Source organism: Heterodontus francisci, chromosome 2 (genome assembly GCF_036365525.1).
Source record: "Heterodontus francisci isolate sHetFra1 chromosome 2, sHetFra1.hap1, whole genome shotgun sequence".
NCBI lineage: Eukaryota > Metazoa > Chordata > Chondrichthyes > Heterodontiformes > Heterodontidae > Heterodontus > Heterodontus francisci.
This window is the reverse complement of record NC_090372.1, coordinates 176598093-176623389: the sequence shown is the minus strand read 5'-3', so window position 1 is coordinate 176623389 and position 25297 is coordinate 176598093. Positions and strand designations below refer to the sequence as shown.

Sequence of the window (25297 nt, the reverse complement as noted above, 5' to 3'; positions counted from 1 at the left end):
GGAAAAAGCTTCTTGCTATCCACCCTGTCTATACCTCTCATGATTTTGTACATTGGTGCTGAACATTGTGCAATCATCCGCAAACATCCCCACGTCTGACCTTATGATTGAAGGAAGGTCATTGATGAAGCAGCTGAAGATGGTTGGGCCTAGGACACTACCCTGAGGAACTCCTGCAGTTATGTCCTGGAGCTGAGATGATTGACCTCCAACAACCACAACCATCTTCCTTTGCGCTCGGTATGACTCCAGCCGGCGGAGGGTTTTCCCCGATTCCCATTGACCTCAGCTTTGCTAGGACTCCTTGATGCCATACTCGGTCAAATGCTGCCTTGATGTCAAGGGCAGTCACTCTCACCTCACCTCTTGAGTTCTGCCCTTTTGTTCTAGATCGGTTGGAGACCTGGGCGGAGAAATGGCAGATGGAGTTCAATCCGGACAAATGTGAGGGAATGCATTTTGGAAGATCGAATACAGGTGGGAAGTATGCAGTAAATGGCAGAACCCTTTGGAGTATTGACAGGCAGAGAGATCTGGGCCTACAGGTCCACAGTTCACTGAAAGTGGCAACACAGGTGGATAAGGTAGTCAAGAAGGCATACGGCATGCTTGCCTTCATCGGTCGGGGCATAGAGTATAAAACTTGGCAAGTCATGCTGCAGCTGTACAGAACCTTAGTTAGGCCACACTTAGAATATTACGTGCAATCCTGGTCGCCACACTACCAGAAGGACGTGGAGGATTTGGAGAGGGTACAGAAGAGGTTTACCAGGATGTTGCCTGGTCTGGAGGGCATTAGCTATGAGGAGAGGTTGGATAAAATCAGATTGTTTTCACTGGAACGACGGAGGTGGAGGGGCAACATGATCGAGGTTTACAAAGTTATGAGTGGCATGGACAGGGTGGATAGTCAGAAGCTTTTTCCCAGGGTGGAAGAGTCAGTTACTAGGGTACATAGGTTTAAGGTGAGAGGGGCAAAGTTTAGAGGGGATGTGCGAGGCAAGTTCTTTACACAGAGGGTGGTGAGTGCCTGGAACTTGTCGCCAGGGGAGGTGGTGGAAGCAGGTACGATAGCGACGTTTAAGAGGCATCTTGACAAATACATGAATAGGATGGGAATAGAGGGATACGGTCCTCAGAAGTGCAGAAGGTTTTAGTTTAGACAGGCATCAAGATCAGGGCAGGCTTGGAGGGCCGAATGGCCTGTTCCTGTGCTGTACTGTTCTTTGAGACAAATTGGCCTGGAATTTGTGGTAGTAATAACGTTGAGGCTGTCAGTGTGAACCATTGAGACATTAGCTACAGGCATCTGCACAGAGTTAAATGTGGAATTCTGGAAGTTGCTGTCAGTGATACCCTGTTCCTTCACAGGGTATGCCGTTGCAGTTTTCACAGAAGGAATCAACATGGAAATCATTGATTTGGCGTGAACTTAAACTAATTACCCACTATTCTTGCTGTAAAACCAATGATAAAATTAAGCGTTATCCATTCAGGAGTAACTGAGTTTTTAAACAGTATACAAAGTCATAATTACTGCTGTGCAACCTCTCTGGCCCTGAAAAAATAATTTTGGAAGTGGAGAGACTCATTCTCTCAGAAAAAAAATGTATCTTTTGCAGATTTTTTTAAAAATAAAAGGTTCTTTTTATTGTTTGTGTTTTTCTATTTAAGTTTCTCCCTTAATCTAATGTTAATGTCACAATTTTTATTTTAACTTGAAAAATTTTCAACTTGTGGTTTGTGATTTATTCAGTAACTACTCACCTCATTTAATCGAGATAATCCAGGACAATGTTTTAAAGCAGCATGATCAAAGAGAAGACAAAGAATGCAGGTCTTTGGACAATAGCAAGTTAAAAATTGTACAGTTGACCATAGTCTACAGCCAATATCCATTGTTAATAACATAAAATATTAGAAAAAGTCAAAGATGAAAAAGGCTATTTGGCCTATTGAGCTCTAATAGTTCCACTCACCAAGGCTAGCATCAAGCTACATTTTGAACTCTTAATATTTTTTATTCCACTTACCTGGCAAATTATTTGAAATATTCATCATACTATGACTAACGTAACTTTTTGAAGATCTATTGTAATCTTAGGTTTCTCTAATATAAAGCTTCTCTGAACTTTACTGATAGCTCATCTTTACAATCGAAATCATTCATGTTTCTCGTCTCTGCGCTTACTCTAATACATGCATGCCCTTTTTATAAGCATTGCAAACAGCTGAATACAGCATTCCATGTGAGGGTTGACAAATGCATTATAGAGCCTCAGCCTATTCGAAGAGCAAAATACTGCCGATGCTGGAACTCTGAAATGAGAACAGAAAGTGCCGGAAATACTCAGAAGGTCTGGGAGCATCTGTGTAGAGAGAAACAGAGTTAATGTTTCAGGTCTGTGACCCTTCATCAGTTGCTAGTTCTGATGAAGGGTCACAGGGCCAAAACGTTAATTCTCAGCCTATTCTATCTTCCTCTGTATCCAATATTCTATTTGCTTTTCTACATTTTCTCAACGTTGCAATAAACAAGTATATGGTTTCAAATTATTTTCAAAGTCTGACTGTATTAATTCCACTCCCTTTATTGTATACCTGAACTGTTCATTCTTTCCAGACACAATATTTTGTAGTATTGAATTTCATTTCTCATTTATCTGCCCTGTTTCATAACAGATATAACTGCATTCTCTCTCCTTCCTGTGCTCCCCATTCTAGTATATTACAGTTTCTGCATCTAGGTAATTTATGTATATAAGAAACAATGCTCCAAGCACTAATCCCTGCAGTACCACACATAGCAATGCACCGCACCACCCCAAATCCAACTCTCACATTCTGTCCTGTTTCCATTCAAACTTAAATAGTCTTGATTTTATCAAATACTTCTGAACATCCAAATAAACTATATTACAGAGACTTCCATTTTTTGTTACCTCCTTAAAGTTGTCAAAAAAACTTGTCAAGCAGGGCCTTCTGAAATAAAAGCAAAATGCTGCAGATGCTGGAAATCTGAAATAAAAGCAAGAAATGCTGGAAATACTCAGCAGGTCTGGCAGCATCTGTGGAGAGAGAAGCAGAGTTAACATTTCGGGTCGGTGACCCTTCTTCAGAAGGTGGTTCTGATGAAAGGTCACTGGCCCGAAACGTTAACTCTGCTTCTCTCTCCACAGATGCTGCCAGACCTGCTGAGTATTTCCAGCACTTCTTATTTTCCTTTCTTCTGAAATCCATGTTGACTGTTACGTATTGAACTATTAATATACAAAAACCTGCTCCTTTGGATTATTTTATCCTATATTAATGTAAGGCTACTTACACAGGAGTATATTTAAATATCTGCACTTTTTTGATAGCTTACAATCCTGCAGAAGCTCCAGTACCCAAAGAATCTTCCTTTACTGTAGCCTATGTCCCGCATTCCTTGACTCCATCAGCATTTAGCCCAGGAAATGTGTTAATCATAAGACCTCTTAATATAAGTATCTCCTCTTTGCTGATTTTAAAAGATTCTATATTTGTTGAAGCATAATAGTTAGATAGCAAAATGATATTTTCCTCACTGATAAACAGTGAATGAAATAATCATTAAGTAATCCAACTGTTTTCCCTTCAATCTTAATTATTCCACCCATTCATATTTAAAAGTTCAAACTTTCTCCCTAACCACTCTTACAATGATGACATTAAAAAAGATCATTGTACTTAATGTTCTTTTCTTTATTATGTTTTTGACTCCTTATATCATTTGACCCATTTTAATATTTTCTTATATTCCTTTCAGAGTGCTCCCCTACCTTGTCCTTGCAGGCATTATATATGTTTCTTCCTTATCTCCATTTTAATTCCTAGTCAAATCATTTGACAGATCATTTCTCTTTGATATATCATATATATTTAACTGGTTTATTAAAATTACATTTCCTTCTTTAACAGCTGTGCTTTTAGTTTTCCTCTCATTTCATTGAGGTTTCCTTTCTTGAAATCATACACTTCTATCCTATTCTATGCTGTAACCAATTGTTAGATGATCTTATATTTGATTATATTGGCCTAGATTTTGTGGTCAGTGTCAAAGCAACACTGTTTGCCGTTCATTACACTTATGGCTGCCCACAGATTTTTCATGGGTTTTTGAATGGCAACTTGCTGTCATCAAGTAACTGATCCAGTGTGGCACCCTCTACAAGGGATTTGTGGAGTATGTGAGTAAGGCAAAAAAACAGCACATCTCTTCAACCAATCAGATTGAAGAATCCTTGCTGAGCCATGCTGAGCCTAATCAGGAAGTATATATTAGAATATTTAGTTCATTGTAAAATCATGTACAGAAAGCAAAATAAAGTGAGGGAAAGAAACAAAGAAAAGGTTAAAAACATTACATTTCCAACAATAATTAAATTCTGAAGGAATGAGACTCCATACCTGTAAAATTAAATTTTCAATGTCAGAGAAGTTGTCTGAAAGTAATCAAGACTTATCACGCCTTTAAAGATTTACTTACACCTAAATGCACCGACTCAACTTTATCTGGCATGTTTAGTAAGTAACAAAATGGTAAGTATAGCAACATCATGCCCTTGGATGTAGTTCAAAGCCGAGTCCATCGGTGAGGTACCAATATAGCAAAACCAGTGGAGGGGCAGGGCAACTCGGACAGTAACTTCCAGATTTCCGCATTTAACTGCACATGTGCAGACTTTGGAAATTGCTATCTCATTTACTCCATAATAACAGTAAGTGTTGTTAGCCTCACAATTATTCATAATGCAAAATCCAGGCCATTATCATCACTCATCCACACAACTTTCATGACTTAGATCTTATCTTGACTGACACATTAAGGGCAAATTCAGTAAAGCTGCCCTCCAAGAGTGCAGCCTCATTTGACAGGAACATGGGCCAGAGTATCAGGCTTTGGTGATAAATCTGCTCCAGGATCAGAACCTCCTTTCATTTTTACTTTTGTCAATAGTCTTATACCACATTTACCTAAACATTGAGGTTATAAAGAGTATTTATTTTCAGCTGCTGTTGCCTGTCATCACACCATATTAATGGAGCACATATGATAAAAGTAGTTAATACTACTTTAAGTTATTTAGAGTCTCCATGAATTTGGTACAAGAAATAAAACATTTTATAGATATTTGTCTGCTACTTAGAATAGTGGTTGTTAATGTTTGTACAAGTTGCTGTCCACTGATTGCACTATGCATGGCTGTTCACTTTTTATTCTTCATCAGCACTATATGTACTGTTTATGCTTATCAGAGTAGGGCACTCAGTCCCTTCTGCTGCTCTAGAAGAGCTCAGGTAGTTTACGTTGTACTTTTACCTTCGCTGTCACCGTTTCTTTAACTTTTTTGTTCACTTATTTGCAATGCTACAAATCCACTTAGTTCACTCTCAGTCTGGCTGTGCAAAAGAGTACTGTCTTTCAGTTATTTAATAGTCAGTCAATCTCTTCATCTTCGAAGCTCATTTTAGCCAACGTTCTTTTACATCTACCACCTGCTTATTTCATGTCCATTATTTGCTTGTACTCTACAATTAGTTTCATTATTTGCAGATTTTGTTCTTGTCTTGATTGACAAAAGCTATCTTTTGCTAATCATTGTGTTTGGCAGTATGCACGCTGCTACTTCATGAAGACGTGCCACTATCTTGCCGGAAGTTACTTTAGCAACAACAACAACAACTTGCATTTATATAGCACCTTTAACACAATAGACCGTCTCAAGGCACACTTCACAGAGGCATTATAAAGCAAAATGACACCAAGCCACAGAAGGAGATATTAGGGCAAATGACCCAATGCTTGGTCAAAGAGGTGGGTTTTAAGGAATATCTTAATGAAGAAAAGTGAGGTGGAGAGGTTTAGAGAGGAAATTCCAGAGCTTAGGGTCTAGGCAACTGAAGGCATGGCCACTAATGATGGCGAAATTAAAATTGGTGATGCTGAAGAAGACGGAATTAGAGGAGAGCAGAGATCTGAGGGTAGTAGCACTGGAGGAGTTTACAGAGTTAGAGAGGGGCCAGGGGTTTGAAAACAAGGATAAGAATTTTAAAGCCGAGGCGTTGTTTAACCAGGAACCAGAGTAGGTCAGAAAGCACGGGGTGATGGATGAACAGCATTTAGTGCAAGTTGGGTCATGGGTAGCAGAGTTTTGGATAACCTCAAGTTTATTGAGGGTAGAATGTGAGAGGTTGGCCAGGATTGCGTTAGAATAGGGACTTTTAGTGACGGCACAGATATCTGGTCAAAAGCTCATCTCTGGGTCAAAATATGACACCAGTGTTGCAAACAGTCTGGTTCAGCCTCAAACAGTTGCCAGGGAAACGGATGGAATCGGTGGCAAGGGAGCAGAGTTTGTGGTGCGGACCGAAGATAATGGCTTCAATCCTCCGAATATATAATTGGAGGAAATTTCTGCTCATCCAGTACTGGATGTCAGATAAGCAGCCTGACAATTTAGAGACAGTGGAATGGTCGAGAGAGGTGGTGGTGAGGGAAAGTTGGGTGTTGCCAGTGTACATGTGGAAACTGAAGTATTTTTGGATGATATCGCTGAGGGGCAGCATGTGGTTGAGAAATAGGAGGGGACCAAAGATAGATTCTTGGGGGTACCAGAGGTAACAGAGTGGGAATGGGAAGAGAAGCCATTGATGGTGATTCTCTGGCTATGATTTAAATAGGTAAGAATGAAACCAGGTGAAAGCAGTCCCACTGAGCTGGACAACAGGAGAGAAGTGTTGGAGGAGGATGGTGTGATCAACAGAGTCAAAGGCTACAGACAGGTCGAGAAGGACTTTGTCACAGTCACATAGGATGTCATTTGTGACTTTGATAAGAGATGTATTGGTACTATGGCAGGGGTGGAAACCTGATTGAAGGGATTCAAACATGGAGTTCCAGGAAAGATAGGCATGCACTTGGAAGGCGGCAACACATTCAAGGACTTTGGAGAGAAAGGGAGGTTGGAGGTGGGGAGATAGCTTGTGAGGATGGTGGGGTCAAGTAGAGAATCAGGGTAGGAGAATGCTACTTTCTTAATGTTATCAAAGGGGAGGCGGTGGCGTAGTAGTATTGTCACTGGACTAGTAACCCAGAGTATTGCTCTGGGGACATGGGTTCAAATCCCACCACAGCAGAAGGTGGAATTTGAATTCAATTAATAAATCTGGAATTAAAAGCTAGTTTAATGATGGACATGAAACCATTGTCGATTGTTGTAATAACCTATCTGGTTCACTAATGTCCTTGCGGGAAGGAAATCTGCTGTCCTTACCTGGTCTGGCCTACATGTGACTCCAGACCCACAGCAATGTGGTTGACTGTTACGTACCCTCTGGGCCTAGCAAGCCACTCAGTTGTATTGAACCGCTATGAAGTCAATAAAAGGGAATGAAACTGGACGGACCACCCAGCATCGACCTCGGCACCGGAAACGACAACAGCAAACCCAGCCCTATAGACCCTGCAAAGTCCTCCTTCCTAACATCTGGGGGCTTGTGCCAAAGTTGGGAGAGCTGTCCCACAGACTAGTCAAGCAACATGCTGACATAGTCATACTCACAGAATAATATCTAACAGACAATGTCCCAGACTCTGCCATCACCATCCCCGGGTATGTCCTGTCCCACCGGCAGGACAGACCCAGCAGAGGTGGTGGAACAGTGGTGTACAGTAGGGAGGGAGTTGCCCTGGGAGTCTTCAACATCGACTCTGGACCCCATGAAGTCCCATGGCATCAGGTCAAACATGGACAAGGAAACCTCCTACTGATTACCACCTACCACCCTCCCTCAGCTGATGAGTCAGTACTCCTCCATGTTGAACAGCACTTGGAGGAAGCACTGAGGGTGGCAAGGGCACAGAATGTACTCTGGGTGTGGGACCTCAATGTCCATCACCAAGACTGGCTCGGTAGCACCACTACAGACTGAGCTGGCCAAGTCCTAAAGGACATATTTGCTAGACTGGGTATGCAGCAGGTGGTGAGGGAACCAACGAGAGGGGAAAACATCCTTGACCTCGTCCTCACCAATCTGCCTGCTGCAGGTGCATCTATCCATGACAGTATTGGTAGAAGTGACCACCGCACACAGTCGTAGTGGAGACGAAGTCCCGCCTTTACATTGAGGATACCCTGCATCGTGTTGTGTGGCACTACCATGGTGCTAAATGGGATGGATTTCGAACAGATCAGCAATGCAAAACTGGGCATCCATGAGGCGCTGTGGGCCAGCAGCAGAATTGTACTCAACCACAATCTGTAACCTCATGACCCGGCATATCCCCCACTCTACCATTACTACCAAGCCAGGAGACCAACCCTTGTTCAATGAAGATTGCAGGAGGGCATGCCAAAAGCATCACCAGGCATACCTCAACACAGGAATATCTGCATGCCAAACTGTGTAATCAGCATGCGATAGACAGAGCTAAGTGATCCTATAACCAACGGATCATATCTAAGCTCTGCAAGCCTGCCACATCCAGCCGTGAATGGTGGTGGACAATTAAACAACTAACTGGAGAAGGTGGCTCCACAAATATCCCCATCCTCAATGATAGGGGAGTCCAGCACATCAGTGCGAAAGATAAGGCTGATGCATTTGCAACAATCTTCAGCCAGAAGTGCCGAGTTGATGATCCATCTCGACCTCCTCCTGAAGTCCCCAGCATCACAGATGCCAGACTTCAGCCAATTCGATTCACTCCGCGTAATATCAAGAAACGACTGAAGGCACTGGATACTGCAAAGGGCATGGGCCCTGACAATATTCCGGCAATAGTACTGAAGACCTGTGCTCCAAAACTTGCCGCACCCGTAGCCAAGCTGTTCCAGTACAGCTACAACACTGGCATCTACCCTGCAATGTGGAAAATTGCCCAGGTATGTCCTGTACACAAAAAGCAGGACAAGTCCAACCCAGCCTATTACCACCCCATCAGCCTACTCTCAATCATCAGTAAAGTGATGGAAGGTATCATCAACAGTGCCATCATGCGGCACTTGCTTAGCAATAACCAGCTTAGTGACGCTCAGTTTGGGTTCTGCCAGGGTCACTCAGCTCCTGGTTCAAACATGGATAAAAGAGCTGAACTCAAGAAGTGAGGTGAGAGTGACTGCCAATGACATCAAGGCAGCAATTGACCGAGTATGGCATCAAGGAGCCCTAGCCAAACTGAGGTCAATGGGAATCAGGGGGAAAACCCTCTGCTGGTTGGAGTCATCCTAGCACAAAGGAAGATGGTTGTGGTTGTTTGAGGTCAGTCATCTGAGCTCCAGGACATCACTACAGGAGTTCCTCAGGGTAGTGTCCTAGGCCCAACCATCTTCAGCTGCTTCATCAATGACCTTCCTTCAATCATAAGGTCAGAAGTAGGGATGTTCGCTGATGATTGCACAATATTCAGCACCATTCGTGACTCCTCAGATACTGAAGCAGTCTGTGTAGAAATGCAGCAAGACTTGGGCTGATAAGTGGTAAGTAACATTCGTGCCACACAAGTGCCAGGCAATAACCATCTCCAACAAGAGAGAATCTAACCATCTCCCCTTGACATTCAATGGCATGACCTTTGCTGAATCCCCCACAATCAACATCCGAGGGGCTATCATTGACCAGAAACTGAACTGGAGTAGCCATATAAATACCATGGCTACAAGAGCAGGTCAGAGGCTAGGAATCCTGCGGCGAGTAACTCACCTCCTGACTCCCCAAAGCCTGTCCACCATCTTCAAGGCACAAGTCAGGGGTGTGATGGAATACTCTCCACTAGCCTGGATGGGTGCAGCTCCAACAACACTCAAGAAGCTCCACACCATCCAGGACAAAGCAGCCCACTTGATTGGCACCCCATCTACAAACATTCACTCCTTCCACCACCGACGCATAGTGGCAGCAGTGTGTACCATCTACAAGATGCACTGCAGCAACGCACCAAGGCTTCTCAGACAGCACCTTCCAAACCCGTGACCTCTACCAACTAGAAGGACAAGGACAGCAAATGCATGGGAACACCACCACCTGCAAGTTCCCCTCCAAGTCACACACCATCCTGACTTGGAACTATATTGCCATTCCTTCACTGTCGCTGGGTCAAAATCCTGGAACTCCCTTCCTAACAGCACTGTGGGTGTACCTACCCCACATGGACTGCAGCGGTTCAAGAAGGCAGCTCACCACCACCTTCTCAAGGGCAATTAGGGATAGGCAATAAATGCTGGCCTGGTCAGCGACACCCACATCCCATGAATGATTTTTTAAAAATCAATCTTCAGTTATGCACACCTGTGCAGTGAGTATTCTTAAAACTGTATTTCTTCTTAAAACAAAGTGCTGCTTGCTGCTAACATATTCACCAGACAGAAATCCATCAGATACTGTACTTCACAGTTTCTCTTACCAAAGTCATAAGGGCCAGAATACTTGTATAATGTGCTTGCCAGTGTAATCAAACATACTCTTGTTGTACAGTATGAAGACAGATAGTCATACCCAACAAAATAATGTCTTTTATCATCAGCAGTCTTGTAAAGTGATTTTGCTTCTACAAAAGCAAAATACTGCGGACACCGGAAATCCAAAACAGAAACAGCTGGAAATGCTCAACAGGTCTGGCAGCATCTGGGGAGAGGAAAAAAAACAGAGTTAACGTAGAAGATTTCATCTCGTTGTCATTGCTGTTGGTCCCTGCTGCAAAACTCCTGTCACTGACTCCGTTTCTCACCCTGGCAACTTTGAGGCTGAACCAGATTGTTTGCAACCTTGAGGTCATATTTGACCCCGAGATGATCTTTGGACCACATATGTGCGGCATCATGTAGGCCGCCTGATTCCAACTCCGTAACAGTTCCGGGTCTGTGCCCCACCTCAGCTCTTCTGCTACTGAAACTTTCATCCATGTCTTTGTTACCCCTCTAGACTTGACTATTCCAATGCACTCATGTCCAGCCTCCCAAGATCTACCTCCATGAACATGAGGCCATCGAAAACTGCTGCCTGTGTCCTAACTCGCACCAAATCCCGTTCACCCATCACCCTTGTGCTCACTGACGTACCTTGGCTCCTGGCTAAGTAATACCTTGATTTTAAAATTCTCATCCTTGTTTTCAAATCCTCCCGTGGCCTCGTCCCTCCAGATCTCTACAACATCCTCTAGCCCTACAACCCTCTGAGATATCTGCGCTGCTGCAGTTCCAACCTCTTGAGCATCCCTGATTTTAATCGCTCCACCATTGACGGCCATGCCTTCAGCTGACGAGGTCCTAAACTCTGGAATTCCCTCCCTAAACCTCTCTGCCCCTTTACCTCTCTTTCCTCCTTTAAGACACTCCATAAAACTTACCTTTTTGACAAAGATTTTGGTCATCTACCCTTTATCTCCTTATGTGACTCAGTGTCAAATCTTGTTTGATAACACTCCTGTGAAGCACTTTGTTTTGCTACATGAAAGGCACTATATATATATATATATATATATACATATATACATACACACACACACACACGTTGTTGTTGTAGTTAGAATTATGTTAGTGGCACTGTAAATGGAGTGGGAACTTTTCTTTTGTTTGCTATTTCTGCCAAAATCATAATAGTGTTCTAAATAAGCATCTTTATAACATTTTTAGATTGTTGTGATTGCATAGTAATCAGAGGAATCTTTTCACTGTGTTTACAATGTAGCTGACATACAGGGCCAGACTTAATGATGAAGTCGCTGGTCCTGCTGTCAGGACCAGAAGCAGGTGCAGCTTAGATCGGGGCAAGGAGCAGCCGGCCACATGCAATCCAACGGCAGCCAGCCAATTAAGGGTAATGAGGTGTGGGGGCTGACCAATTGCATGGTCGGGGCAGGGGCGGAGATACCGGCATCCGCGGATGCCATGGCAGGTGCTGGCACCATTTTTAAAAGGTCTGCCAGACCTGCTTTCAATGGTGCTGTCTGCAGTGATAGGATATGCAGAGTGCTGAAAGGCTACAGGGTAATGGCAGACAGTAGACCCCGGGTGGCCCCATTCTTTAGTGATGCTTCTCCCTAGGTGCTCTTACAAGCTGCCAGGGAAAGGCGGGAGATTCTCTTCTCTACAGGAGCCTGACCAAACGAGCCTGCCTGCAGATTGAAGAGGAGGTCAGCAGCCGTGGGGTCACCCCAAGGACCTGGATACAATGCCTCAAGTGGTTCACTGACCTCATCCTAGCAGCAAAAGGGAGTACCTCTTAAAACCTTCAACTCTTGAGTCTTGCATCGGTCAGAGGAGGAGGGTGCATTGGGTGGAGAGGGAATGTGCACCCAGACAGGGGTAAAGGGTCAGAGGATGCAGGCAAACTGCCTGAGGCATGACGAAACAGCCCTGAAAGGAAGCCATTCGTCATTGGAGACCTTTGCAAAGCCCTGGAAAGGGGCCAGATGTAAGAGGCATCTGTGTGCGCCCACCCGTAAATCGATGGGCAAACACCAACCTGGCTGCAGATTGCGGAAGTCAGCAGCCATTGCGTCATCCCAAGGACTTGGATTCACTGCTGCAAGCAACACAATGTCTTGAGATTGTTCCCACTGGGCAACTGACAGCATTCATCCTTGTAAATGCAGGAGAAAATTGCACATAATTGCAGAGAGCGGGCCAAGACTGGCGATGGGCTACCGATTCTCCATGTCCTGAGCCTGATGGAGGAGGCGGCCACAGAGCTGGCTGGGCCGCAGGATGGAAAAAATGTTGTGGACGAAGAGACGGGGCACCTTCCCTAAACGATGAGTAAGGACATCATGTGGCACAAGGGTGCATCAGTGATGGGGTCATGCTGCTCATCAAGCATCTGGTGCCTACAGGGATCTCCAATGTAGAGGTGGGTGCTATGATGGGAGGGGAGGCCCTTGACCTGTCAATGTCTCGGTTTTCCCATGCAGGGCACACGGAACCTACTAAAAGAGCCTTTGAGACTGTGGGGAAGGACAGAGCCTCAGAGGGTGCATTGTCACCTCATACTCCTACACCCTGCACCAGCACAAATGCTCTAACGTTGATGAGTATACGCTCCCAGTTAGATTTGGGCACACAACCTGGTGAGCACATTACACATGTGCCCAAGCAACTGACAGAGGCTGTGACAGCCCAGGCCTCTGACAGTCAGAGGAATGTGTGAAGGCCCATGCTGAGCCCCAGGTTCATGACGTGCCTCTGGTGTCGCCACCTTAACAGGAAATGCTGCAGCTGCAGGGAGAGGTCAGGCAACATCTGGCAGAGTTGCCCGAGGCTATTCTGCCCAAGTGCGGATGATGGAGGGGTCCATCCAGGCCTATAGTGCTGCACGTCTCTGGTGCACAAGTGGTGTCATCCATTGAGAGACTGGCGGTGCTCCTGGAGAGCCACATCCGCAGAGCACTCGATGTCTGCAGGACGTTGTAGACCTGCACATCCTTGTCTTGACTATGAGCTCAAGGCAGCAGTGGGAAGGTGAGAGGGGGATGGGGACCTGGAGTCACCACTAGGTCCTCTACCCTCTCAGGTTAGCAGGGAGGCACAAGTTTGCCTTGCAAAAGAGGAGGAGCGGCTGCCCAGTGCTGCTGGTGGCTCCTCTCAGGGTGCTCTTGGTGTGACCAGCAGTTCCTCTGGCCCTCTGCCAGTGATGCCAGGGCCTGCATCATCCCTGATGACTGAGGGTGCTACTGCTTCTGTGCAGGAGGCCCCCAACATGCCAGGGCTCACCAGGCAACCAGAGGACACCGCCAAGGTCATCCCTAGCCAAGGAGCAGCAAGGTCAGTAGCCTACCTCCACTTCAGCAAAGCAGCGTGGGGGAGCACCTTATTAGGAGTGCATGCAAAAGAATGAAGAGAGTACCTAGAAGCTTGGGGTATTCACATGTGAATGTGTATTATAGATGGAAAGAGTAGCGTTTGCTGTCAGTCAGTAAAGAATTTTTTTCCGCCCAACAAGGGTGGAACTTTAACTTGATGGCAGGGATCCCAGTGATGAGCCGGAAGGCAGGGAGCAACCCCATCCCGGCCCTGTTTTAGACCCCCAGCCGAATTCCACAGTGAGCAACCAATTAATTGCCCACCATCGGGGTCCCTGCCCGTAAGATACCAGCGGCAGTGGAAAGAGGACCTTAAGCGGTCTTCCTGGACTAAATTTGAGGGCCCCGAGCAGGCAACGGACACTCCACCTGCCCCCACACACAATCTTATGAGGCCCCCCACCTCTGTTCCTGTCCCTAGGGGGCCCATGTAATACAGCCCCTTTTCCTTCCTTTTCCATCTGGCCTTTGGCGCTTCGTATCAATCCTGCTTCTGTGAAGAGGCTCGAGGCGAGGTAACATGCTGCGAGGGGTCCAGTCTGGAGCCTTGCCAGTTCAGTGCTGCATAACTGATCAATAAGCATTTGTCCTTGAAGGAAAGAAGGCGACAACATGGCTGCATAAAGGCAAATCTTTATTGGTCAACGTACAACTAGCAGTAAAGATCAAAGAAAATGCGAATGTATAAGGGCATCGTGAGCCTCCCTTGCATGTATCTCTTGGCGATTCTGCTTTTGTCCCTGGGGTCCTTCATCTGGCGATGCTTGGCCAGCTTCCTCATCGTTTGAGAGGCATTGCACTCCTCGCATTCCTCATTGCTCAATGCCTCCCCCCTCTGTAGTGCCAGGTTGTGCAGTACACAGCAAACCACCCTGATGCATGGGATCCTCGCCAGGGCATACTGAAGGGCTCCACCGGAACAATCTAGACACCTGAGTCTCATCTTCAGCAGACCAATGGACTGCTGTTTGGTCACAGGTGTTTTCCCATGATAAGTGTTGCATCTCTCCCCTGCATATGTTTGTATGTTCCTCACAGGCGTCAGTAGCGATGTCCTCAGTGGGTAGCCCTGGTTTCCAAGAATTCATCTCTGAAGGCGCATGGGTGGCCAGAAAAGTTCTGGCACCTGGGACTGCCTCAAAATTTAGGCATCGTGGCAACTTCCCAGGAAGCATGTACAGACCTGAGGATCCCTTAACAGTGGTCGCAGGCCTGTTGTACATTGAGGAAGTGGAAGCCCTTTCTGTTGATGAAGGCCACTGGCTGGTGTTCAGGAACCTTAATGGCCACATGCATACTGTTGATGACACCCTGCACCTGGGGGAATCAAGCGATGGCCCAGAACCTCCTCGGTGCACCAATTGGCTGCTGACAGTGAGATCCCACATGTGTCCCCAGTGGATCCCTGGAATGATCCAAAGGCGTAGAAGTTCAGCACCACAGTGACCTTCAGCTCCATTGGTATTGGAGTTCCACCAAGTCCCATGGAACACAGCTCATCCTGCTTCATAGTGCATAGGTCAGTGACAGCCTCTCTCTAAGTGCTAAGTCTTTGTTGGCACTGCCTCTCAAGCATCTGCAGGTAGTTGAGCCTCTCTGGAGGGTACCTCTTTCTGGTGGGTGAGCCACCTGTCTTTCCCCTCTACTACATTCTCCACTGACTGGACGCCACGGCTGACCCTCCTGTGGCCTTACAGGTCGTCGCAGTGCCGCTGCAGGTGCCTGGATCTCCCTACTGTTCTGCTGCACCTCCTCTTCAATGGGGACCCGAAGTCTGGATGAATGAGACCCATGACAGATGGCCTCTCCCCAAGTGCAAGGCCTTCATGGCCACCAGCACCCCTCCTGCTCCCCACTTATCACCTCTGACTAGGTGGCACTTGGCTGTTGCCCCCTTTGGAATGGCACCCCCAGAGTTCTGGGACTTTGAATGATGCCTGATGCCCTCGCTTCTCCACCCTGCCTGGCAGTCGATTCTGCCACTCCCGATTACCTCCCTTTGCAGCTAATAATAAGCTCCCACCTCCATGACGCCTCCTTCAATCAGCCGAAGGCCCGTTAGTCCTGTGCGCTGTTAATAAAATTTAAAACTAAAAATAAAATAGCTGTCAGTAGGCCTCTTAAGCATCTTAATTGCCTGCCCGCCGCATCAATGTCTGATCTTTGCCTTCCATGTTTGCTGCTATGGACAAACATCAGGGTGGGAGGTCACGATGTTGGACTTCCTGTCTGACATCTCCCATCCCAGTTTTTTGATGCCTCCTCTGCCTTCATTCCTGTCCCTGAGGACCACACAAAATTCAGCCCAATGGACGAATATTCCCAGAAGTGGGGAGGTCCCGATGTTGGGGGGTTTTTCAGGTGGCCAGCACACTTGCGAAGGAGGCAGAACTTCTCCCGCGATATTACCAGGAGGAGGCAATCAAGAGCTATCAGCAGGCAGGGGATGCGACCAATTAAGGAAGGTGGGCGGACCTTCCACACTGCTGGCCCAATCAGAAGGCTGGCAGCTCTGCAGCCTCAGCAGTGCCAGAGAGAGGTGGCCACTGCTGAGGCAGCAAGGGAAACATGAAGGCACCGCTATTTTTAAGATGCCTTCGCAGGGGTGGCAGAGTTAGTTTTTTTGCCAAGGCCAAGCAGGCAGACCCTGGCGATTAAAGGGGCAACCCCTCCAGCAGAGGCATCGGGACCACAGGACAGCCTTTTATCACCGGTGGTCCCCTCCTTCGGCCATGGAGTCTCCGCCTCGAATGGTCCCCCAGGGAAGCCACAGGGAGGCTGCCTCCTTGCAGCCGATGGCCTCCACACATTGAGGGAGGGTGGGGGAGGGTAGCTCCTCCGCTGGCAAAATGCCAGTGGCCCAGGAAAATGGCCCTTAATTAGGCCTTTAATTGTCTGAATTGGCTACTCGTCTCCAGTTGCCAGGCAGCCAAGCTGCTGCCATTCCTGCTGCCGGACTGCATCACAGAGCCATCTCGGCGCAGCTCCCTGGCATTTTACCCCCCCCCCCCCCCCCCCGGCCTCCTAGCCTGCTTCATGGAGGCGATTTACAGCTGCCAGAAAATTGGAAGGCATTGAGGGGGTGGGGAATGTGGGTGGGGTTGGAAACCTCAGGCACCTCATTAATGCCCAAAGTCTGCCTGATGCTATTTTCAGGTGGGTCTTTAAATGGGTGAGCAGCTCACCTGCCTAAAACAAGCACGAGTCTGATTAAAAATGCAAGTTAGAGTGCTACCCAATATTAGAGCCCAACTGCAATTTTCAGGTACACACCCTGCTTATTTGTATCTGGCGTTGTGCAACTTAACCAGCAGTCCCTAAAGGGACCTCTGACATCTGCTCAAAAACAGGCTTTTAATTTTACTTTTTAGGTGGGTCCAGGAGAAGCAGCACCAATGGACAGGTGAAATGGCAGTTCCACTGCCTTCATGCCTGTTTCGGTTGCTGCTTGAAAATCACCACCATAGTGACCAAAGGAAACCTTCCTTCATGATTAGTTGTTCACCAATCAAATACTGATTTTAGATTTGTGATATCCTGGGTTGCATTTCCTGTAAATTTGCCCCCAGAGATATGGGTAATTGGGACATAAAGCGAACACCCAACATATCAAGGAAACACGAGTGCAAGTGCGTTATGCATGTAATTAAGATCCACCTAAATTTCCTCAATCTTGTATTCCCAACTGTCGATTCCTTGTTTGAATGCATCTCAGTTCATTATGATAGCTCCAACCCCATGATAAAGGGCATGTTAAATGTAGGAATTTATTTCAATTACACTGGTCAAAATGGGTGTAAAATCCCCATAATTTTAGGTGCAGCAGGAAACAGTCATTTTCCAGTGTTTTATTGCAAATTTTAATCCTTAATTTATTTAACTTTGTCCTAACTGCAACCTGCACTGTATTTTCTGTTCCTTTGAATGCATTATTAATGGAATTAGTATGAGTCAGATTAAAAACAGCTAAGCTTCCATGAATGCATATTTTTAAACATGCTGTACCTAATGTGAATGATGGTTAAATGGCTTGATATTTTAACTTCTAGATTTAAAGTAGGAGTGTGTGGTAGGAGTTGTGCACTTTCCTCTGGCTCACATTGTTCATGCTGATGTTTACATTCCAGCATATGCTAATAGGATTGGCAGGAGATTTAGGTGTACATTGTTAGCAGCAAAATGGGCATAGCAATGTGTGAAATTTCAGTTGTAATTTACTGTTTATGCTGTCACAGGAAATTCCACAGTCCAATGTTAAACAAGCAAAAGCTTATTAAATTTTAAAATTTACATTACCCACAAGGTCTGATATTGTTGACTGATAGTACTTACATACAGCAAGTAGTATAAATGGTTATGCAAGCAAACAGTAACTGCACCTGAGTATTCTCCATTTTACTTCAATGATTACTTATTTGCCATTTTTATTATCTTAGCATTGTAGCTCTTTTTTCAGGTCTACTTTTCTGTCGGTTATAAAAGACAGAAAAAGGTTTTTTTTCCAAATGACCTTGCTGCATTTATCCAATATCACTTGTGAGTGTACATAATCTTTTAACATGTTTGGTTATGGAACATTAATCAAGAGGTTGTCAGCTGTCCCAGAGAATGTTTAAACTATCCAAGAAGCAGTTATAACAGAATCAAAAGTACAACTTACTCCTCCCAGCACCAAGAGGAGATTAATGACCTGACTGTCATCATTTTTCCATGCTTAATTGATAACAAAATTGAAGCTTATAAAATAGCCTCCGAAAATTTATCACTATGGCCAGAATTTTACGCCCCCTCCCACCCCCAGGCCAATCAAAGCCCTTAAGTGGCGAATTGATGGCCACTTAAAGACCTCCACCTGCTGTCACGGGGATTTTACCCTTGGCCGGTTGGGCGGCCCAGGCTTGAGAAAAGTCGCCTGGCAAAAACTGGCGGCTTTCTGACAACCTGGGGGGAGGCCCTCCTGATCAGGCACCCTGTACCCAATGGAGGGTCGCACCAGATTCCCCAAGCACCCCCCCTCTCACCCCCCTGCCTCGTCAGGGCCCGATCAATCACCCCCGGCGAGGCCCCAAAAACTCACCTTTGATCGAGGCCATCCTTCCTCTTCTTGCTGAAGAGTTGCAGTCCCAGAAGTGGCCACTGCTCCCAGTGGCGCTGCTGGGACTAAGAGCTGCTGGCCTGCTGATTGGCTGGCAGCTCCATGAGGCGGGACACCCTGCCTCAATGAGGTGGAAGTCCCACCCAAGCCCAATTAATGGCCTGGAGTCCGTAAAATACGGACTGGATCGCCACCGACTTTTTGGTCACTGGACGGCTCCCATCTGCCAAGGAAGAAATTCCAGCCTATGTTTCCAAAAAAGAAAAATAGAAACATTACACGGTCTGCTGTTCCCCTGTTGCAATATTGAAGGTATTTTACAGTACTCCCATCAACCTTTCTAAATCTAGTGGATCATCCATTCTGCATTTACAGAATATATTATTTTTGCCTTTCATGAGCTGCTTGAAATCTCCCATCTACCTATTTTTCATTTCAAAAAAGAAGTGTGAACTCCTTTCTCACCCTGCTTGGATCTCAATATTATTACATAAAATTGTTTTGTTTTTTTCTAATAACAGAAGAAAAAAAAACTGCAAATGCTGGAGATCTGAAATAGAAAAGAAAATTCTGAAGGTGTACTGAGAAAATACAAGTGTACTTCTAAACTATAATCAAAAATTTGTAACTTGGAACAAAGACCTTTTAGTAGCTCGATCACCAGGCAGGCAAGGAAGCCCTGGAGGTTAATCATTCCTTTTTTTTTTAAAGTGACTCAGTATACTCCAAACCAATGCATCTTTTTGCTTAAACATATTTCTGAATTCTTCCTTTGCCAAGAAATAGTGCCACCATCATTTTTATAAAAATTCAAAACTGCTTTGAAACTTCTCATGTATTGCATTATTGGCACAGAGCCTTGCTGACTAAATAAACAATCGAGTTCTGCCCCATTCTTCAGCTCATACTTTTAGTAATATGGATACATCGCTTGCTAAACTGTGTCCAGATGGGGTCAGGAACTGGATTCTATTGTGTTATGAATTTTCTAAAAGAAAATAGACTAACTTTCTTTACAGTAGAACAATAACTTGCAAGCTGTGACTCATCTTAAATACCAGACATGGAATGTGAACAAGGCTTACTGTTGTGTAGTTTTTCAATATGCTTCCACAAATGTTTTTGTTTTTGATGCATAAAGGCAACAAAGTCAGATGATTCAATTTACATTTCTATCTTTGATGAATGAGACTACCATTTTGTGCTGTAGAGTTAAGTAACTTGGAAGGTTTCTGTTTTTTATTATAGCAGCTGTGATGATGATTTAGTATTGCAAATACCAGTGTAAATTATCTTTTTTCCCCATCTAGTACTATCCTATTTCTTTAGTTTTATTTTTTCTTTCCATCCTTCTTTCCTTCCTTTTTAACGATATGTCACAAATCTCCTTTTCTTACCTGACTTTTTGTCATTCACAGCTGCTTTTGAATTTAATGGATTCCACAGATGAAGTTCTGCAGGAAGCAGCCGCTGGTTGCATCTCAAACATTCGAAGGCTTGCTCTGGCTAATGAGAAGGCCCGCTACAAATGAAATCAGTGTGCATTCCACATTTACTTTCTCAGGAGCGATTACCTGTGCAGGTATAATAAAAGAAAGATTTACTGAGTACTGCTGCTGGACGAACATGAAAGACCTTCTGTATGAGCTAAAATAAACCAGATGCTTAATGGAAACATAAAAGCCGCTTCTGATTTCCTAAAAATCGCATATAGACAAGTTAATTCTGGAATAGTGCGACTATAATGTTAAGAAGTACATCTTTTAAACATATAGAAAATGTATTTAGAATTCAAAAATGTTAGTATTCCTTTTAAAAGACCTATCTAAAAGAATGCAAATCTATTTACACCAGCAAATTTGATTTTTTTTTTCAAAATAAAGTTGTAATTTTTCTTCATTGTGTGTGGTTATATAGTAATTTAAAGCTGTCTTGTGCAATTCTTTTCATACAGAACCTATATAATCATGTTGTTGTAAGGCGTTCTTCTGTTTCATACATTGTAATCCACAGAAGTCTGAATACAGAAGCAAAGATTTCACATCTGGTATTGTGTTACTGTAACTGAGAACTCCAAACAGCTGCAGGATTCACTGTTTAGGGAGTAGTCAGTGCATCAGCTTAAAGCCTGCAAGATTTTTTAAAACATTTCACAAGCGTCTTTGCCAGCATAGCATGATAACTAAATACTTCTTAATTATGTCTGCAACCTATACATGTAGAAAACCTATCAGATGCCAGCTACTGGAAAATGCATTTTGTAAAATTATTCCAGTACAATGGAACTGTGATAACGTTTAACAGAGCAACAAAATTTGATATGAAAGCTGGAATGTACTTTATTGTAGATACATATGCACTGTTAGAAAGATATTAAGGTTCTGGAGAAGGTGTTACTGAGTTGGCTGAGTACAGCTCATGAATTGCATTTGTTTAAAAAATAAAGAACTTGACCTGTATTTTATTTCCAATTGCATCTCCTCCCAATTTTCCATCTTAAGCGGCCTCACTACCTATTGGTATCATGCTTCCTTCTTCAGTCAGAAAAGTGACAGTCTATGCCTTGCACTTTTTAACCATCATTGGTATTGCTCAATAGAGAGAGGCATGTCTATATTTGTTAATTTTCTTCTTCCTTTCATTCCCAAGGAGGATCACTCTGTACCTATAAAGTGTTTCTTCCAGTGAATGAGCCAGGAATTGGTTTAATTCATCCATTGAAAGCAGTTACTTTTAAGAGAGAGCTGAGGATAGGGCTCAGACATGTACCCTGTGGATAGAAGACCAATGCTGTATTGCCAAGCTACCAGACTGCAATAGTTTTATTGAGTTGTCTGGTGCTAATTAAACTAAAATGCATTTATTGGGCTCTGTACATAAAATGAGCATATTAATTTCAACTTCAAACAATTTTATAAATATTTTTCAATCGGTAAAACTGAATTTGAAATGGCTAACCTAATAAATAGCTTGATTACTGTAAGGTGTAAATTACATTTTGGATTTCCATTACCTATGATTACATGTTTGCATTACTGAACAAAATATGTTTCTGTCTGTGGTAACCGAAACAGTTGTAAACAAATGTAAAAGGAGCCCTTTATATTTAGTCACTGCACACTTTCCTTTTCTAGACATTTGCAGTGGAAACCCAAAATTGATTGCTGTGGTTTGTTACTCATAATATTTCTGCCTTGATTTATTAACAGAAAATGCCATATCTGACAAAAGAATATGGTTCTTTTGGCTAGCTTTGCAAAACATGCAATTTTGATGCAGACATACGAACAAAAGTACATACGAACATAGGAATTAGGAGCAGGAGTAGGTCACTCGGCCCTTCGAGCCTGCTCCGCCATTCCATATGTTCATGGCGAAACTGATTATCCACATTTCCACCTATCCCCAATAACCTTCCACCCCCTTGTTCATCAAGAATCTATTAAAAATATTCAAAGACTCTGCTTCCACCGCCTTTTGAGGAAGAGAATTCCAAAGACTCACAATCCTCAGAGATAAAATTTCTCCTCTCTGTCTTAAATGGGCGACCCCTTATTTTTAAACAGTGACCCCTAGTTCTAGATTCTCCCACAAGGGGAACATCCTTTCCACATCCACCCTGTCAAGACCCCTCAGGATCTTATATGTTTCAATCAAGTCACCTCTTACTCTTCTAAATTCCAGCGGATACAAGCCTAGCCTGTCAGTCTTTCCTCGTAGGACAGCCCGCCCATTTCAGTTATTAGTCTAGTAAACCTTCTCTGAACTGCCTCCAATGTATTTACATCCTTCCTTAAATAAGGAGACCAATACTGTACACAGTACTCCAGATGTGGTCTCACCAATACCCTGTATAACTGAAGCATAACCTCCCTAATTTTGTATTCAATTCCTCTCATGATAAACGATAATATTCTATCAGCTTTCCTAATTACATGCTGTACCTGCATACTAACCTTTTGCAATTCATGCACTAGGACACCTAGATCCCTCTGCATCTCAGAGCTCTGCAATCTCTCACCATTTAGATAATATGCTTTTTTATTCTTCCTGCCAAAGTGGATAATTTCACACATTATACTCCATTTGCCAGGTCTTTGCCCACTCACCTCACCTATCTATATCCCTTATATCCTCTTCAGAAGTTACTTTCCTACCTACCTTTGTGTCATCTGCAAATTTAGCAACCATACCTTTGGTTCCTTCATCGAAGTCATTTATATAAATTGTAAAAAGTTGAGGTCCCAGCACAGATCCCTGTGGCACACCACTCATTACATCTTGCCAACCAGAAAATGACCCATTTATGCCTATTGTCTGTTTCCTGTTAGATAGCCAATCTTCTATCCATGAAAATATTTTATCCCTACACCATGAGCTTTTATTTTCTGCAATAACCTTTGATGTGGCACCTTATCAAGTGCCTTCTGGAAATCTAAGTACAATACATCCACTGGTTCCCCTTTATCCACAGTACATGTAACTCCCTCAAAGAACTCCAATAAAACTGGTTAAACATGATTTCCCTTTCACAAAACCATGTTGACTGATTACCTTGATTTTTTTCTAAATGCCCTGCTATAATGTCTTTAATAATAGCTTCTAAATTTTTCTCTAAAGACAGATGTTAAGCTAACTCGCCTATAATTTCCTGCTTTCTATCTCCCTTTTTGAATAAAGGAGTTACATTCGCTATTTTCTAATCTAACGGAACCTTCCCTGAATCTAGGGAATTTTGGAAAATTAAAACTAATGAATCAACTATCTCACTGACCACTTCTTTTAACACCCTAGGATGAAGTCCATCAGAACCCGGGGACTTGTCAGCCCGCAGCTGCAATAATTTGTTCAGTACCACTTCCCTGGTGATTGTAATTTTTTTGAGTTCTTCCCTCCCTTCCATTTCCTGACTTACAGCTAATACTGGGATGTTACTTGTACCCTCAATAGTGAAGACCGATGCAAAATATCTGTTCAATTCATCTGCCATCTCCTTATTACCCATTAATTCCCCAGACTCACTTTCTATAGGACCAATGCTCACTTTGTTAACTTTTCTTTTTTAAATATCTATAGAAACTCTTACTATCTGTCTTTATATTTTTAGCTAGCTTGCTCTTGTACTCTAATTTTACCTGATCAATCTTTTAGTCATTCCTTGCTGTTTTTTATATTCTGTCCAATCTTCTGACCTGCCTCCCATCTTTGTGTAATTATAGGCTTTTTCTTTAAGTTTGATACTATCTTTAACTGTTTTAGTTAACCATGGATGGCGGGTTCCAGCCTTGGAATTTTTCTTTCTCGTTGAAATGTATCTATTCTGTATTTTATTCAGACAAATGTGTGCTTCTAATTTTTTATTATATCTCCAAGATTATATTTAAAGCTCCTGTTGTAAGTCAATGCTGAATCATTATGGTAACTATTAATATATCCGCACACATAGGGCGGCGCAGTGGTTAGCACCGCAGCCTCACAGCTCCAGTGACCCGGGTTCAATTCTGGGTACTGCCTGTGTGGAGTTTGCAAGTTCTCCCTGTGTCTGCTTGGGTTTCCTCCGGATGCTCCGGTTTCCTCCCACATGCCAAAAGACTTGCAGGTTGATAGGTAAATTGGCCATTATAAATTGCCCCTAGTAGAGGTAGGTGGTAGGGAAATATAGGGACAGGTGGGGATGTGGTAGGAATATGGAATTAGTGTAGGATTAGTATAAATGGGTGGTTGATGGTCGGCACAGACTCGGTGGGCCGAAGGGCCTGTTTCAGTGCTGTATCTCTAAACTAAACATTTTAGTGCAAGTAAACTTTATAATGAAATTATCAAAGCTCAATTTCTTTCTGATAGACCCAGAATAGGTATAACTAATCCTGATGAATCTAATTATAAGTAACATTTTTCTCCCTTCTAATCTTCTGTGTATAATGCTGTGCCATCAGAGAACCATAGAAAAGTTACAGCACAGAAGGAGGCCATTCAGCCCATCATGTCTGTGCTGGCCAAATAAACTGGCCGCCCAATCTAATCCCACTTGCCAGCACCTGGTCCGTAACCTTGCAGGTTACAGCACTTCAGGTACCTTTTAGATGAGTTGCGGGTTTCTGCCTCCACCACCAATCTGGGCAGTGAATTCCAGACACCCACCACTCTCTGGGTAGAAAGGTTTTCCTCATGTCCTCTCTAATCCTCTACCAACCACCTTAAATCTGTGCTCCCGGTAATGACCTCTCCACTAGGGGAAACAGGTCCTTCCTGTCTAATCTATCTAGACCCCTCATAATTTTGTACACCTCAATTAAGTCACCCCTTAGCCTCCTCTGTTTTAAGAAAAACAACCTGAGCTGATCCAATCTTTCCTCATAGCTGCAATTTTCAAGCCCTGACAA

At 43.9% G+C, this 25297-nt stretch overlaps 1 protein-coding gene across 2 annotated transcripts in view; it reads left to right on the top strand.

Annotated features, from left to right (window-relative positions):
- odad2 (outer dynein arm docking complex subunit 2) overlaps window positions 1-20764 on the top strand; it is a 569164-nt gene extending 548400 nt beyond the window's left edge. For both annotated transcript variants that reach the window (XM_068014153.1, XM_068014146.1), the window contains exon 20: window positions 20333-20764. In XM_068014153.1, coding sequence (XP_067870254.1) covers window positions 20333-20446 — 114 coding nt within the window. In that variant the 3' untranslated portion in view covers window positions 20447-20764. The remainder of the gene's footprint in view (window positions 1-20332) is intronic.
- Window positions 20765-25297: the final 4533 nt, after the last annotated feature.